Source organism: Tribolium castaneum, chromosome 5 (genome assembly GCF_031307605.1).
Source record: "Tribolium castaneum strain GA2 chromosome 5, icTriCast1.1, whole genome shotgun sequence".
NCBI classification, from domain to species: domain Eukaryota; kingdom Metazoa; phylum Arthropoda; class Insecta; order Coleoptera; family Tenebrionidae; genus Tribolium; species Tribolium castaneum.
In genome coordinates, this window is record NC_087398.1 from 10,060,565 (window position 1) to 10,074,372 (window position 13,808).

Here is a 13,808-nt window from a genome sequence, read left to right on the forward strand (position 1 = left end):
CTATTATTATTATTATTTTTAATGCTACAAACGGTAGCCAACGTAGAAGCGATATGAAGGTAGGTGTATTTTATTGCTGTGTCGTATTTATTTATTTATTTCACAAACCAATAATTTCATAAAACTTAATTGCAATTAAAATCTTTAAATGCGGTGTAGAAAAATGATAGTTTGAGTGACACATTTTAAATTCAGTAACTATAAATAAAATTAAACACTCAAATAATTTATTGCCACGTAATAATTTTGCCTTTAATTTCAATGAATGAAAGTGGCTTGCTCAAAATTTAATGCAAATAAACATTTATTTTTGGCTTCATTTCTATTATTATTATTATTTTTAATGCTACAAACGGTAGCCAACGTGGAAGCGATATGAAGGTAGGTGTATTTTATTGCTGTGTCGTATTTATTTATTTATTTCACAAACCAATAATTTCATAAAACTTAATTGCAATTAAAATTTTTAAATGCGGTGTTGAAAAGTGATAGTTTGAGTGACACATTTTAAATTCAGTAACTATAAATAAAATTAAACACTCAAATAATTTATTGCCGCGTAATAATTTTGCCTTTAATTTCAATGAATGAAAGTGGCTTGCTCAAAATTTAATGCAAATAAACATTTATTTTTGGCTTCATTTCTATTATTATTATTATTATTATTTTTAATGCTACAAACGGTAGCCAACGTGGAAGCGATATGAAGGTAGGTGTATTTTATTGCTGTGTCGTATTTATTTATTTATTTCACAAACCAATAATTTCATAAAACTTAATTGCAATTAAAATCTTTAAATGCGGTGTAGAAAAATGATAGTTTGAGTGACACATTTTAAATTCAGTAACTATAAATAAAATTAAACACTCAAATAATTTATTGCCACGTAATAATTTTGCCTTTAATTTCAATGAATGAAAGTGGCTTGCTCAAAATTTAATGCAAATAAACATTTATTTTTGGCTTCATTTCTATTATTATTATTATTATTTTTAATGCTACAAACGGTAGCCAACGTGGAAGCGATATGAAGGTAGGTGTATTTTATTGCTGTGTCGTATTTATTTATTTCACAAACCAATAATTTCATAAAACTTAATTGCAATTAAAATTTTTAAATGCGGTGTTGAAAAGTGATAGTTTGAGTGACACATTTTAAATTCAGTAACTATAAATAAAATTAAACACTCAAATAATTTATTGCCACGTAATAATTTTGCCTTTAATTTCAATGAATGAAAGTGGCTTGCTCAAAATTTAATGCAAATAAACATTTATTTTTGGCTTCATTTCTATTATTATTATTATTATTTTTAATGCTACAAACGGTAGCCAACGTGGAAGCGATATGAAGGTAGGTGTATTTTATTGCTGTGTCGTATTTATTTATTTCACAAACCAATAATTTCATAAAACTTAATTGCAATTAAAATTTTTAAATGCGGTGTTGAAAAGTGATAGTTTGAGTGACACATTTTAAATTCAGTAACTATAAATAAAATTAAACACTCAAATAATTTATTGCCACGTAATAATTTTGCCTTTAATTTCAATGAATGAAAGTGGCTTGCTCAAAATTTAATGCAAATAAACATTTATTTTTGGCTTCATTTCTATTATTATTATTATTATTTTTAATGCTACAAACGGTAGCCAACGTGGAAGCGATATGAAGGTAGGTGTATTTTATTGCTGTGTCGTATTTATTTATTTATTTCACAAACCAATAATTTCATAAAACTTAATTGCAATTAAAATTTTTAAATGCGGTGTCGAAAAGCGATAGTTTGAGTGACACATTTTAAATTCAGTAACTATAAATAAAATTAAACACTCAAATAATTTATTGCCACGTAATAATTTTGCCTTTAATTTCAATAAATGAAAGTGGCTTGCTCAAAATTTAATGCAAATAAACATTTATTTTTGGCTTCATTTCTATTATTATTATTATTATTTTTAATGCTACAAACGGTAGCCAACGTGGAAGCGATATGAAGGTAGGTGTATTTTATTGCTGTGTCGTATTTATTTATTTCACAAACCAATAATTTCATAAAACTTAATTGCAATTAAAATTTTTAAATGCGGTGTTGAAAAGTGATAGTTTGAGTGACACATTTTAAATTCAGTAACTATAAATAAAATTAAACACTCAAATAATTTATTGCCACGTAATAATTTTGCCTTTAATTTCAATGAATGAAAGTGGCTTGCTCAAAATTTAATGCAAATAAACATTTATTTTTGGCTTCATTTCGATTATTATTATTATTATTTTTAATGCTACAAACGGTAGCCAACGTGGAAGCGATATGAAGGTAGGTGTATTTTATTGCTGTGTCGTATTTATTTATTTATTTCACAAACCAATAATTTCATAAAACTTAATTGCAATTAAAATCTTTAAATGCGGTGTTGAAAAGTGATAGTTTGAGTGACACATTTTAAATTCAGTAACTATAAATAAAATTAAACACTCAAATAATTTATTGCCACGTAATAATTTTGCCTTTAATTTCAATGAATGAAAGTGGCTTGCTCAAAATTTAATGCAAATAAACATTTATTTTTGGCTTCATTTCTATTATTATTATTATTATTTTTAATGCTACAAACGGTAGCCAACGTGGAAGCGATATGAAGGTAGGTGTATTTTATTGCTGTGTCGTATTTATTTATTTATTTCACAAACCAATAATTTCATAAAACTTAATTGCAATTAAAATTTTTAAATGCGGTGTTGAAAAGTGATAGTTTGAGTGACACATTTTAAATTCAGTAACTATAAATAAAATTAAACACTCAAATAATTTATTGCCACGTAATAATTTTGCCTTTAATTTCAATGAATGAAAGTGGCTTGCTCAAAATTTAATGCAAATAAACATTTATTTTTGGCTTCATTTCTATTATAATTATTATTATTTTTAATGCTACAAACGGTAGCCAACGTGGAAGCGATATGAAGGTAGGTGTATTTTATTGCTGTGTCGTATTTATTTATTTATTTCACAAACCAATAATTTCATAAAACTTAATTGCAATTAAAATTTTTAAATGCGGTGTTGAAAAGTGATAGTTTGAGTGACACATTTTAAATTCAGTAACTATAAATAAAATTAAACACTCAAATAATTTATTGCCACGTAATAATTTTGCCTTTAGTTTCAATGAATGAAAGTGGCTTGCTCAAAATTTAATGCAAATAAACATTTATTTTTGGCTTCATTTCGATTATTATTATTATTATTTTTAATGCTACAAACGGTAGCCAACGTGGAAGCGATATGAAGGTAGGTGTATTTTATTGCTGTGTCGTATTTATTTATTTCACAAACCAATAATTTCATAAAACTTAATTGCAATTAAAATTTTTAAATGCGGTGTTGAAAAGTGATAGTTTGAGTGACACATTTTAAATTCAGTAACTATAAATAAAATTAAACACTCAAATAATTTATTGCCACGTAATAATTTTGCCTTTAGTTTCAATGAATGAAAGTGGCTTGCTCAAAATTTAATGCAAATAAACATTTATTTTTGGCTTCATTTCGATTATTATTATTATTATTTTTAATGCTACAAACGGTAGCCAACGTGGAAGCGATATGAAGGTAGGTGTATTTTATTGCTGTGTCGTATTTATTTATTTCACAAACCAATAATTTCATAAAACTTAATTGCAATTAAAATCTTTAAATGCGGTGTTGAAAAGTGATAGTTTGAGTGACACATTTTAAATTCAGTAACTATAAATAAAATTAAACACTCAAATAATTTATTGCCACGTAATAATTTTGCCTTTAATTTCAATGAATGAAAGTGGCTTGCTCAAAATTTAATGCAAATAAACATTTATTTTTGGCTTCATTTCTATTATTATTATTATTATTTTTAATGCTACAAACGGTAGCCAACGTGGAAGCGATATGAAGGTAGGTGTATTTTATTGCTGTGTCGTATTTATTTATTTATTTCACAAACCAATAATTTCATAAAACTTAATTGCAATTAAAATTTTTAAATGCGGTGTTGAAAAGTGATAGTTTGAGTGACACATTTTAAATTCAGTAACTATAAATAAAATTAAACACTCAAATAATTTATTGCCACGTAATAATTTTGCCTTTAATTTCAATGAATGAAAGTGGCTTGCTCAAAATTTAATGCAAATAAACATTTATTTTTGGCTTCATTTCTATTATTATTATTATTATTTTTAATGCTACAAACGGTAGCCAACGTGGAAGCGATATGAAGGTAGGTGTATTTTATTGCTGTGTCGTATTTATTTATTTCACAAACCAATAATTTCATAAAACTTAATTGCAATTAAAATTTTTAAATGCGGTGTTGAAAAGTGATAGTTTGAGTGACACATTTTAAATTCAGTAACTATAAATAAAATTAAACACTCAAATAATTTATTGCCACGTAATAATTTTGCCTTTAATTTCAATGAATGAAAGTGGCTTGCTCAAAATTTAATGCAAATAAACATTTATTTTTGGCTTCATTTCTATTATTATTATTTTTAATGCTACAAACGGTAGCCAACGTGGAAGCGATATGAAGGTAGGTGTATTTTATTGCTGTGTCGTATTTATTTATTTCACAAACCAATAATTTCATAAAACTTAATTGCAATTAAAATTTTTAAATGCGGTGTTGAAAAGTGATAGTTTGAGTGACACATTTTAAATTCAGTAACTATAAATAAAATTAAACACTCAAATAATTTATTGCCACGTAATAATTTTGCCTTTAATTTCAATGAATGAAAGTGGCTTGCTCAAAATTTAATGCAAATAAACATTTATTTTTGGCTTCATTTCTATTATTATTATTTTTAATGCTACAAACGGTAGCCAACGTGGAAGCGATATGAAGGTAGGTGTATTTTATTGCTGTGTCGTATTTATTTATTTATTTCACAAACCAATAATTTCATAAAACTTAATTGCAATTAAAATCTTTAAATGCGGTGTAGAAAAATGATAGTTTGAGTGACACATTTTAAATTCAGTAACTATAAATAAAATTAAACACTCAAATAATTTATTGCCACGTAATAATTCTGCCTTTAATTTCAATGAATGAAAGTGGCTTGTTCAAAATTTAATGCAAATAAACATTTATTTTTGGCTTCATATTTATTATTATTATTTTTAATGCTACAAACGGTAGCCAACGTGGAAGCGATATGAAGGTAGGTGCATTTATTTACTGAGGTATTGAATTTGATTTGAATTTGAATTGCCACATATTGAAACGTATTGTGTATTTTTTATTTTGTTTAATATTGACAAACGTTGCTTGTTGTAACTTTCATGCAAATAAAGATTTTTATTGGTGTTGTTTTAATTTTTTAAATGTCTTGCTACAAACAGTAGCCAACGCAGAAGCCATATGAAGGTAGGTGCATTTTTTTGCGTTTTATCTTGTGATATGTTGAATTTAATAGCTTGTGTGCCATATATTATACCGTATTGTGTATTTTTTATTCTGTATAATATTTATTAAAGACGCTTGTTGTAACTTTCCTACAAATTAATTTTTTTGTTGGTTGTGTTTTTAATTTATTTTTTAGGTTTTGCTACAAATGGTAGCAGATGCAGTACAAAAGGTAAGAGCATTTATTTAACGCCAAGTGAAAAAGGTTTGATTTTTGTGTACTATTTTTTCATTTCACAAACCAATAATTCCTTTATTTCCTTCATTTTCAAATAATCATTGTTTACCTCATCCTTATATCCTTTTTTCCTGGCAAGAATGCTCTAAACCTCCACGTGGTTCTTGCTAGACAAATTAGTTATTAATTTGACTAATTAGAGCAATCCTTAAATACGAATTTGCAAAATCCAGAAATTTTATAAAAATTAAAAAAAAACTTTCAGGTCCCAAGGGGTGTTTGTCCGTACATGATTTTTTTACAGTTGAAGGCCTTATCGCAGTGCTTAATTTCCTGCAAAAATAAATAAATTTGCAGGATATAAAGGGGGTGAAAAAAAATCTGTTTGCATTGCTGGAATATGAGAATAAAAAATGCAAAAATTAAATGCAGTTAAGTTTTATTTTGTAATAGAAACACATTGAAATGGTAAGGAGAGTTCTACAAATGTGATATGCAAGTCAGCGTAACAGCGTATTTGATGTTTTTTTATGATTTTCGATTATTTTGATAATTTTCCTGGTGTGAACTTGGCTGTAGAAAACAGAAATGGTGCTAGTTCCATGCGCGCAGCGATTGTCTGGTCGACTGTAATTTTCATGGAGCCAGCACCCACACCTGTCGGCGTTTGACGTCTATCCACGTTATCACTTATCAGTGAATTTGTAATCACTCAAATTTAACGCGTCTACAAAATGTGCAGCAATGTTGGAAGACTACAAAAATGTGATTGCCACAACTGCCTCAATTTCTACAATATTGCAGTTTCTAAGTGGAACGTAAGGGCTAGGTTAGGTATCTGTCAATAACTTAACAAATTTCCAAAATTTCAGCTTGATTTGTTTAAAGATCTCCCGAAATAAAAGCACCGGGGACATTTCACCATTTCCCTTTGTTAGCGGTTGTTTATCTACAAGTTTGTGGCTTCGGTATGGGTTTTTCATCGAAGATCATTCCATAATTTTGGTGAATACGATTGGAGTCAGTCTATTTTTTGCCTATATAGTGACATTCTTTATGTATAGTATCAAAAAGGTAAATATCGTGATTAATAACTACTCAGTGGGAAAAAATGCCATTTTAGTCATCAGTATTACGCCAGGTCGCTGCTTGTGCGAGCATTTTGATTGCAACTTTAGTGTACATACAGCACAAAGAAAATTTTGAAGAAGCTAAGGATTCTTTGGGAATTGTTTGCTGTTTTGTAACAATATTGTTCTTTGCTGCGCCCCTCGCATCACTGTTACATGTTGTTAAGGTGAAAGACACCGACAGTTTGCCGTTTCCTATCATTATGGCCAGTTTTATTGTCTCAATGCAGTGGCTAGTTTATGGAATTATATTAGAAGATAAATTTATACAGGTCTGGACGGTATTAGTGAGGAAAATCTGAAAATATTGTTTTTTTTTTGCAGATACCTAACTTTTTGGGCTGCGTCCTGTCTGGGTTTCAATTGAGTCTATTTTGCATTTATCCAAAAATCAGGGTCATTACGGTGTAAATAGTTGAATAAAATTTTCAATATCTTTTTAGAGCTGTGGTTGGGAATATCATTACCCCAAGAGACCAGGTTATACGAGGTGAGTCAGCTAAAAGTATTTTTTTTGTGTCTCATAAAATAACCACAGAAAAATAAGCTTTTGGTACTAAATTCTGTATATTTTTTTCTATCCATACGAATTTTTTAAATATTTCGTTTCTTTTGTTTCTTAAGAAAATTTTAGTTGTCAGTTTTTCTCAGTCTGTTAGTGAATTGATTGGCTTGAAATTAATTTAAAACAATCGCTCGAAGCGCCCTCATTTTTACTGAGCTGTACTATTTTTTTGGGTTCAGAAAATCCTCGTTTTATCTCCTAACTTATAGTCTTCCGTAGTCGCTGCATAAGAATTATTGGGGCAAAAATCCTTTAACAAATATTTTAAAAAAATAATTAAGTAAATAAACACAGTTCAAATAAAGGTAATTTTGAGGATAGCAACAGTTTTTTAAGTTTTTTATTAACACAAAACATGTTTTATTTATTTTGGAATAAGACTAGAAATAATTAAATTAAATTTAAAAAAGAAGCATTTCTGTGGGACTATGATTTTTTGAGTTACAGTAAAAGATACTTTTCAATTTTTCCTTGTATGGGTGTAATAAAATAAATACTTCTAATAAAATAGGCTGTGCAACAAAAATCAAACCGAAATATAATTATGAGCGCCCCCCCATACAATATTGATACAAGTGCAAGATGTGTATAAAAATATAAATGATATCGACATAAAGACTCAGAGCACCAACGATGTACTCTTCGGGTGACAGCTCCAATCTTCGACCTCCTACAATCATTTGAGTGTCATACATCAACCACTAAAAACAGATAGTTTAGTTTAATTCGGCGTCAAATTTGATTCTTACAAAAGTAAAAATTACAGTTGCAATAGCTGAATAAACTACGTGTAAAATTGGCATATGTATTCCCACAAGGCTCAAAATCATGATAACCACTCCATAGAGGCACAACATGCCAGTTGCTACACACAGACACATTCCACAACTTGTAACATCCCACTGAAATAATTTAGTCATTTGGTTCAAATAAAAAAATTAAAGTCATCACCTTAGTTTGTATAGCAAATAGTGACACCATTAAACATAGAGCTGCAGTAGTACCTACTGCAAATAGTACAATTAGGGGTGGTACTCTTGCAGTTAGACACATTACAAGCAGAGTCATGGCTACTGTCTGGAAATACAGATTAGAAAAAAATTATACTGTGCTTTGGCGTTACTAGAATTGCCAATAAAATAAAATTTAAAGGATATTGATGTCGGACTCGAGTGCACACCACGCAACAATAAACAGTCATGAAGACAATCCTGAAACGAAAAAGTTAAACTGTTTTTAAATTTACTTGTGTTGTTTTCTAAAGTTCTTCAAACAAAATTTAAACAGTTATTTGTCACTTTAATAACTGCTTTGAAAAATCTCTTATGTAACTTAAATCACGAGTTCATAAAAAATCCTTGTTCATTTCTCATCAAAGTAACCCAAGACTTTGAAATTAAGTTGGCAACATTAACTAAACGCAACACATCAAGTTGCAAAAAAATTAACTATAAATTCCCATTTTTCTGTTTTAAGTCTTGCGTCTTAGTTGCACTTTTTCGTCATTTTGAAACTAGAGTGATACCACTGACTCTTTGAGGGAATTTTGATCACTGTTGCCAACCTAATTTCAAAGAGTTCTCCGTACATGCCCGCAATCATAATAGGCAGTCCGTTGCGTATCAGAAACAGCTTCGTATTCTTCCTAAAATCAAATCAAATTAGACTTAACTTTTTACACTCAAACGTACTCATAGGTGGCTAGAAATGCAAAGGCAAAAGTGAACGCCAACTGCGCCGACAAAATTGTGTACACCCTCTGTACAAACCGATTTCGGATCTTTACGGTATCGAAGGCGTCAGTAAAAATCTCCCCACTTCCGCCGAAAAAATTGAAACCTAAATCGGACTGGCGCTGTCTTACGGGCGGTGCTTGGGCCACATTCATCGGAGGGGGATAGCCACCCTTAAATTTGAATTATTTTTTTCGCAATTTTGTACCACTCACCTACGTAATAGGGGTCTTGGTACATTCTTTGCTGGTAGGCGGGGGTTTGGCGTTGGGCATAGCTTGGGTCGGGGTAGTAGTAAGCTTGGGGTTGATACGGTTGGTAAGGGGGTTGATTGGAGTAGGGGGGCGGTTGTTGGTAAGGTATCACCAGCACTTCCGGCCCGCTCTGGGACTCTGATTGTTGGAGGGCTGTCGGGGGCTCACCTTTAGCTTTTTCGGGGTTGTTGTCACCCATTTTGGACACATTGTGGTTTCAAGATTCCCTAAAATGACATTTTTCTGACATTTTTTTCAAAAAATTTGCCATCGTACTAGTGATGGCATCTAAGCATTCAGGCGAGTTTTTGTGCCAAAAGTCATCAAACACAAGGCGATTTTTTTCATTTTTGCTTGAATCGCAGTCATTGGCAAATTTGGAATTTAAGTTGGCAACCTTGGTTGTGAAATTCAAACTCAACACTTTTTTTAAGACATTTATTTCCATACAATTCAAATACACTTTGACTTAAAATACATTCAGTTTACGACGTTTCTGCAACTGGTTCCTCTGGTGGTTTTCTATCCCTAATCAATATTGTTACCGCTTTCACTACGTACGGAGTTGTTACGCTCATGTACATTACGATTGCTCCGAAAACAAAGTCGGAGGTATTTAATATTTGTTCTTTTAAAATTTTTTTCATAAGAAATATCATAAACTAGAAGATAAATGATTATTTGCTTCGTAATGTTATTGAACTTGGACTTACCGTAACACACAAAATGGTTAAAATCGTTGATGCGACTATAAAATCCCAGCGAAATAGATCTTTACATAGGAAATACAGGCAAAATGCCACAACTCCACACACCACAAGAGTAAGAATCAAAATAAAGCCACACATATTCAGACTCATAATCTCCCACTGCCAAGATGAGTTATTACGATTTTTCAAAAATAAAAATACTTAACTCTCTTCTGTGAAGCAATCAACGAAATCATAAAACAAACCACAGTAAGACATCCGAAGTGATTCGCCAAAACCATGGTAAATTTAAATTTACTAGCAAGCGCCCCAAATTGAAGAATCACAGAAACTGTCTAAAACTCAAAAAATATTACCCCAAAAAACCTTGCCCAACATTTTACAATGACAAAAAGGCAAATTAAATTCATCGGCTTTTGCCGAATCCAAGTCGAGCAGCAGACCATAAACGACGTAATCACGATCACAAACGCCCTAAAACTCCAATTAGTTTCACAAAAAATGGGCAAACACCACCTACGTGAAAATAACCAGCAACAGGATCCAATTCTCGACCATACTGTTCATAACCCCCTCTCTGTAAAACCGAATTTAGTGCTGAATTCAGCCGAAAAGACCCACTTGCTTGTAAACCATTACGAAGTAAAACACAAACGAGAAAAGCATCTGCAGGGCTACAATCACAAAAACGTGCTGAACGAACCAGTTACGGTTTCGCAAGTTCCGGAAGGATAAAGCAAAGAGTCGCGTCACTACGCTTTGGTCCCCGGCGAACGAATCCTCTGCGTAGTAGCTACTGACGGTGCCCCCGAGGGCCCTCCAGGGGGTGCCCTGCAACAAAAGGGTGGGCTAAGGCCGCTTCTGCGCTTTCTTACCGTTTGGGAGCGGGCTTCCCCCATTTGGGCTATGCTGGCCACTTGGGGCTGGTTCAGGTTGCCGACGTAGCGGGGCATGATGAGAGAAATGGACCTTTGGGCACTAAATGTCAAACGTCACTCAGTATTTTTATATTTCAGTTTTTTATCGAAAATTTTCTTAAAAGTGAACAAAATCACTCTAGAGTCATTTTTTGACGAAATTGTGCTTAAAAACAAGCTACCGAGGAAGCTCTTAAGTGCCCGTAGTAATATTTTAATTAATTAATTAATAATTCAATTAATAATTAAATTAATAATAGTATTTAATAAGTTTAATAATTTTCGATTTTTTCGGTGAAATTGTGTTCATACAGAGTGACCCAGGGGTGCGTAATAGGTTTATAACTTTTTTGTTACTTGAAATATCGTTACGCCGTTTTCGTTATTCGATAGATCGACTTAAAGTCCACAAAACAAAAATATTTGTATTATACACAGTGTGTTGTATACCGGGTGGTGAACCAAAGTTATATTTTTTTAAATGGAACACCTATATTTTTTTGCATAGTTATATTCTACGCAAAAAAATAAAATTTAATAAAAATAAAATTTATATAAACTATTACGAGTCTATCTCTTTTCGTTTCCGAATTATTCAATTTTTGGTTATAAAAAAGACCAATTTTTAAAAAATCACTACGAAGTCACCTATGAATATTTTTCGACAAATTTGCAACAACAAAACCTAGAGTCATTTTAGCAGTAGTCAACTTTTACTCGATTCACGAAGGTAATGTACAGGGTGTGCCAAAACGCAAAAAGTTGAATAGCTTATTTTTTTTCACATGCAAATTAAAAATATTTCTTAAAGTGTTTTTTTTTTCGTTTTTTTATTTATTTTATTATTAATTCTTGATGAGTAAAATTCATTTATGTATCAAGTAATAATTAAATTACTAATGTAATTAGTCACATTAGTACATATCAAAAAATAAATTATCATTTGAATTTATCAGATTCTAGGACAACAAATTTTCTTATAATATAATATATATTTTTTTTTAATTTTCGAAAAGTGTTTCAAATTTGCTATGCAAAGTCTATACCATTTGAAATCTTATGCAAAATGCTATCGACACGTGTAAAAAATACACGGTGTTGTTTGAAAAAAACGATTTATTCAACTTATTTTTGCGGTTTGGCACACACTGTACAGTAAGAGTCCACTATTTGCTAAAACTGCATGGTATTCTGAGTTTTTCTGTGGCAAATTTGTCGGAAAATATTTATTGGCGACTTCGTAGTGATTTAATTTTTTTTTTATAACGAAAAGTTTTAAAATAATTACAAGTTATAGACCGAATTTTGCATGTTTTTCTGTTTAAAATCATTTAATTTCCATCTAATTTGTCCATTTTCTGAATCAATTTCTCAAAGGAAGCACGTTTTTTGAAATAAAACGACGAATATCATAGTTTTCGACAATATTTAATAAACTTGATTATGGACATGGGGAAAAGGGGTAGGTAGGCGATCTGTGTTAAAGCTCCGTAAACGTATTCTTGGCAGCAAAGGCGCTCTTTTTCACAGACTGCAATTTGCCGAGTGACATAGAGAAGCCACTAAAAGACATCATCATTTCTGATCACTTTGCAACCTTCGGTTACCAGAATTAATATCTGCATTATCGCCGAAGTTATAAACATGAACCAAAGATCACATTCTTTAAAATGAGTAAAATTCAAGGCTATTGTAACAAATCCGGTTATAACCGACATATAGAGGAACGTGAAAATGTGCATACAAACATTAGTGACTTCCCACTGAAATTAAATAAAAAGTATATCATAATTTAGTTGCTGCTACTTGTACTTTCTTCTGGCAAGACATTAGTGAAAGCGTGATAAGGACCACAACTGCGAGAGCTGTGCCGTAAATAGAGGACCATAGGATCCCAGTACATGAAACCGCGAATGAAACTAGAGTCGTTCCTACAGAAAATGTCTGAAAAAGATGAAAAAACTTATTTTACAGTCGAAATGATACTTACGAATAGGAGGAAAAGGATACAATTAACTGGGAAATAACGTCTCAGTTTGGCACTACAAACCAGTATCACCTCAAGACCCAAATAATTCATTCTAAAACGGTAATAAAATGCCGGATTTCGATCCGACAATACTCACAAAAAAATTATAATTAAAATAGTCCTGTTTTTGTAAACAAATGACCGAACTGGTGGTCTGAAAAAAGTGATTGCAATTTTTATGATACTTAATACCTATAGGTACGTACAGAAATCGCATCAGCAGGAGAAGCGCTAAAATGATCAAAAAATGACAAATCAAAATTGCAAAAGTTCCCCGAACAAACTTATTTTTATTTCTGATACATTCAAACGCTGGAATTTCGTCTCTGTTGATTGAAATGAGCCCATCATCCCGATTCACAGTCTGGACGGAGGCGGTTGGAGTGGCTGCTGTATCGACCGAAAAAGACTAAAAGACACAATTACACACTTTATGTACCCGCATTTCAACAATTAGCTACCGCAAATGTGTGCAAAGCCGATTCTCGCGGAAAATAAACATGATGTTTTAGGGGTTTCGGCTGGGGAGCAGGTGCCGCCTGGAAGAAAAACCTTGATTCGGAATCCGCATCCCAAACCTTACGTCTGCTTTTTGGCGAAATGTATATTTCAGTAACTGAGTCTTCGTTTGATGGGGGGACACTCATCTTGACGTTTGAATTTTCGCGCTACTGTCACCAAACTATCAATTCCTACGTTATGAATTTTGTGCGTTATGGATTTGTCATTAATTTGAAATTAAGTCAAAGTCATAAATTAAGTGGCTTTTTATCAAACACAGTAGCAAACGATGAGAACGACGTTTATTTAATTTAAATATCTCAGTTCTTATCG

At 31.3% G+C, this 13,808-nt stretch overlaps 4 protein-coding genes across 5 annotated transcripts; 1 reads left to right on the forward strand and 3 right to left on the reverse strand.

Annotated features, from left to right (window-relative positions):
• Positions 1–6,268: 6,268 nt before the first annotated feature.
• Positions 6,269–13,790, forward strand: slv (saliva). 2 transcript variants are annotated; one of them, XM_064356695.1, is made up of 6 exons: positions 6,269–6,454; positions 6,509–6,710; positions 6,760–7,038; positions 7,091–7,162; positions 7,210–7,256; positions 13,487–13,790. In XM_064356695.1, exons 1-6 carry the CDS (start codon positions 6,381–6,383, stop codon positions 13,788–13,790), a joined length of 978 nt encoding a protein of 325 aa, XP_064212765.1. In that variant the 5' UTR covers positions 6,269–6,380. The 2 variants fall into 2 exon arrangements, with proteins under 2 accessions (XP_064212765.1, XP_064212766.1); XM_064356696.1 differs by lacking the exon at positions 13,487–13,790 and adding an exon at positions 7,843–8,032 and having other exon boundaries at positions 6,272–6,454.
• LOC100141804 (protein lifeguard 3) lies at positions 7,847–9,545 on the reverse strand. Its single transcript, XM_008194926.3, has 7 exons — positions 9,284–9,545; positions 9,023–9,237; positions 8,920–8,976; positions 8,455–8,542; positions 8,283–8,408; positions 8,081–8,233; positions 7,847–8,032 (listed from the first exon to the last, which is right to left on the reverse strand). The coding sequence occupies exons 1-7, from the start codon at positions 9,515–9,517 to the stop codon at positions 7,874–7,876; spliced, it is 1,032 nt and encodes a 343-aa protein (XP_008193148.1). The 5' UTR covers positions 9,518–9,545; the 3' UTR covers positions 7,847–7,873.
• On the reverse strand, positions 9,804–11,037 carry LOC103312960 (uncharacterized). Its single transcript, XM_015980054.2, has 7 exons — positions 10,904–11,037; positions 10,654–10,859; positions 10,549–10,605; positions 10,412–10,502; positions 10,235–10,363; positions 10,032–10,187; positions 9,804–9,980 (listed from the first exon to the last, which is right to left on the reverse strand). The coding sequence occupies exons 1-7, from the start codon at positions 10,979–10,981 to the stop codon at positions 9,804–9,806; spliced, it is 894 nt and encodes a 297-aa protein (XP_015835540.1). The 5' UTR covers positions 10,982–11,037.
• Positions 12,273–13,576, reverse strand: LOC103312918 (uncharacterized). Its single transcript, XM_064356697.1, has 8 exons — positions 13,436–13,576; positions 13,259–13,383; positions 13,181–13,205; positions 13,072–13,128; positions 12,936–13,026; positions 12,758–12,889; positions 12,553–12,708; positions 12,273–12,507 (listed from the first exon to the last, which is right to left on the reverse strand). Exons 2-8 carry the CDS (start codon positions 13,323–13,325, stop codon positions 12,355–12,357), a joined length of 681 nt encoding a protein of 226 aa, XP_064212767.1. The 5' UTR covers positions 13,326–13,383; positions 13,436–13,576; the 3' UTR covers positions 12,273–12,354.
• Positions 13,791–13,808: the final 18 nt, after the last annotated feature.

What these genes read in the sequence shown, in the direction of transcription:
- slv (XM_064356695.1), top strand. Translation starts at nt 6,381, where the DNA reads ATGTTGGAAGACTACAAAAATGTGATTGCCACAACTGCCTCAATTTCT. An exon ending in TTATGTATAGTATCAAAAAG is followed by an intron (nt 6,711 to 6,759) that starts GTAAATATCGTG and finishes ATGCCATTTTAG; the next exon opens with TCATCAGTATTACGCCAGGT. An exon ending in AAGAGACCAGGTTATACGAG is followed by an intron (nt 7,257 to 13,486) that starts GTGAGTCAGCTA and finishes ATGATGTTTTAG; the next exon opens with GGGTTTCGGCTGGGGAGCAG.
- LOC100141804 (XM_008194926.3), bottom strand. Translation starts at nt 9,517, where the DNA reads ATGGGTGACAACAACCCCGAAAAAGCTAAAGGTGAGCCCCCGACAGCC. An exon ending in TGTACCAAGACCCCTATTAC is followed by an intron (nt 9,238 to 9,283) that starts GTAGGTGAGTGG and finishes TTCAAATTTAAG; the next exon opens with GGTGGCTATCCCCCTCCGAT. An exon ending in CAACTGTAATTTTTACTTTT is followed by an intron (nt 8,033 to 8,080) that starts GTAAGAATCAAA and finishes ATCTGTTTTTAG; the next exon opens with TGGTTGATGTATGACACTCA.
- LOC103312960 (XM_015980054.2), bottom strand. Translation starts at nt 10,981, where the DNA reads ATGCCCCGCTACGTCGGCAACCTGAACCAGCCCCAAGTGGCCAGCATA. An exon ending in TGATTGCTTCACAGAAGAGA is followed by an intron (nt 10,188 to 10,234) that starts GTTAAGTATTTT and finishes TCATCTTGGCAG; the next exon opens with TGGGAGATTATGAGTCTGAA. An exon ending in TAACCATTTTGTGTGTTACG is followed by an intron (nt 9,981 to 10,031) that starts GTAAGTCCAAGT and finishes TTTATCTTCTAG; the next exon opens with TTTATGATATTTCTTATGAA.
- LOC103312918 (XM_064356697.1), bottom strand. Translation starts at nt 13,325, where the DNA reads ATGATGGGCTCATTTCAATCAACAGAGACGAAATTCCAGCGTTTGAAT. An exon ending in TGTATCAGAAATAAAAATAA is followed by an intron (nt 13,206 to 13,258) that starts GTTTGTTCGGGG and finishes TGATCATTTTAG; the next exon opens with CGCTTCTCCTGCTGATGCGA. An exon ending in TAATGTCTTGCCAGAAGAAA is followed by an intron (nt 12,709 to 12,757) that starts GTACAAGTAGCA and finishes ATTTAATTTCAG; the next exon opens with TGGGAAGTCACTAATGTTTG.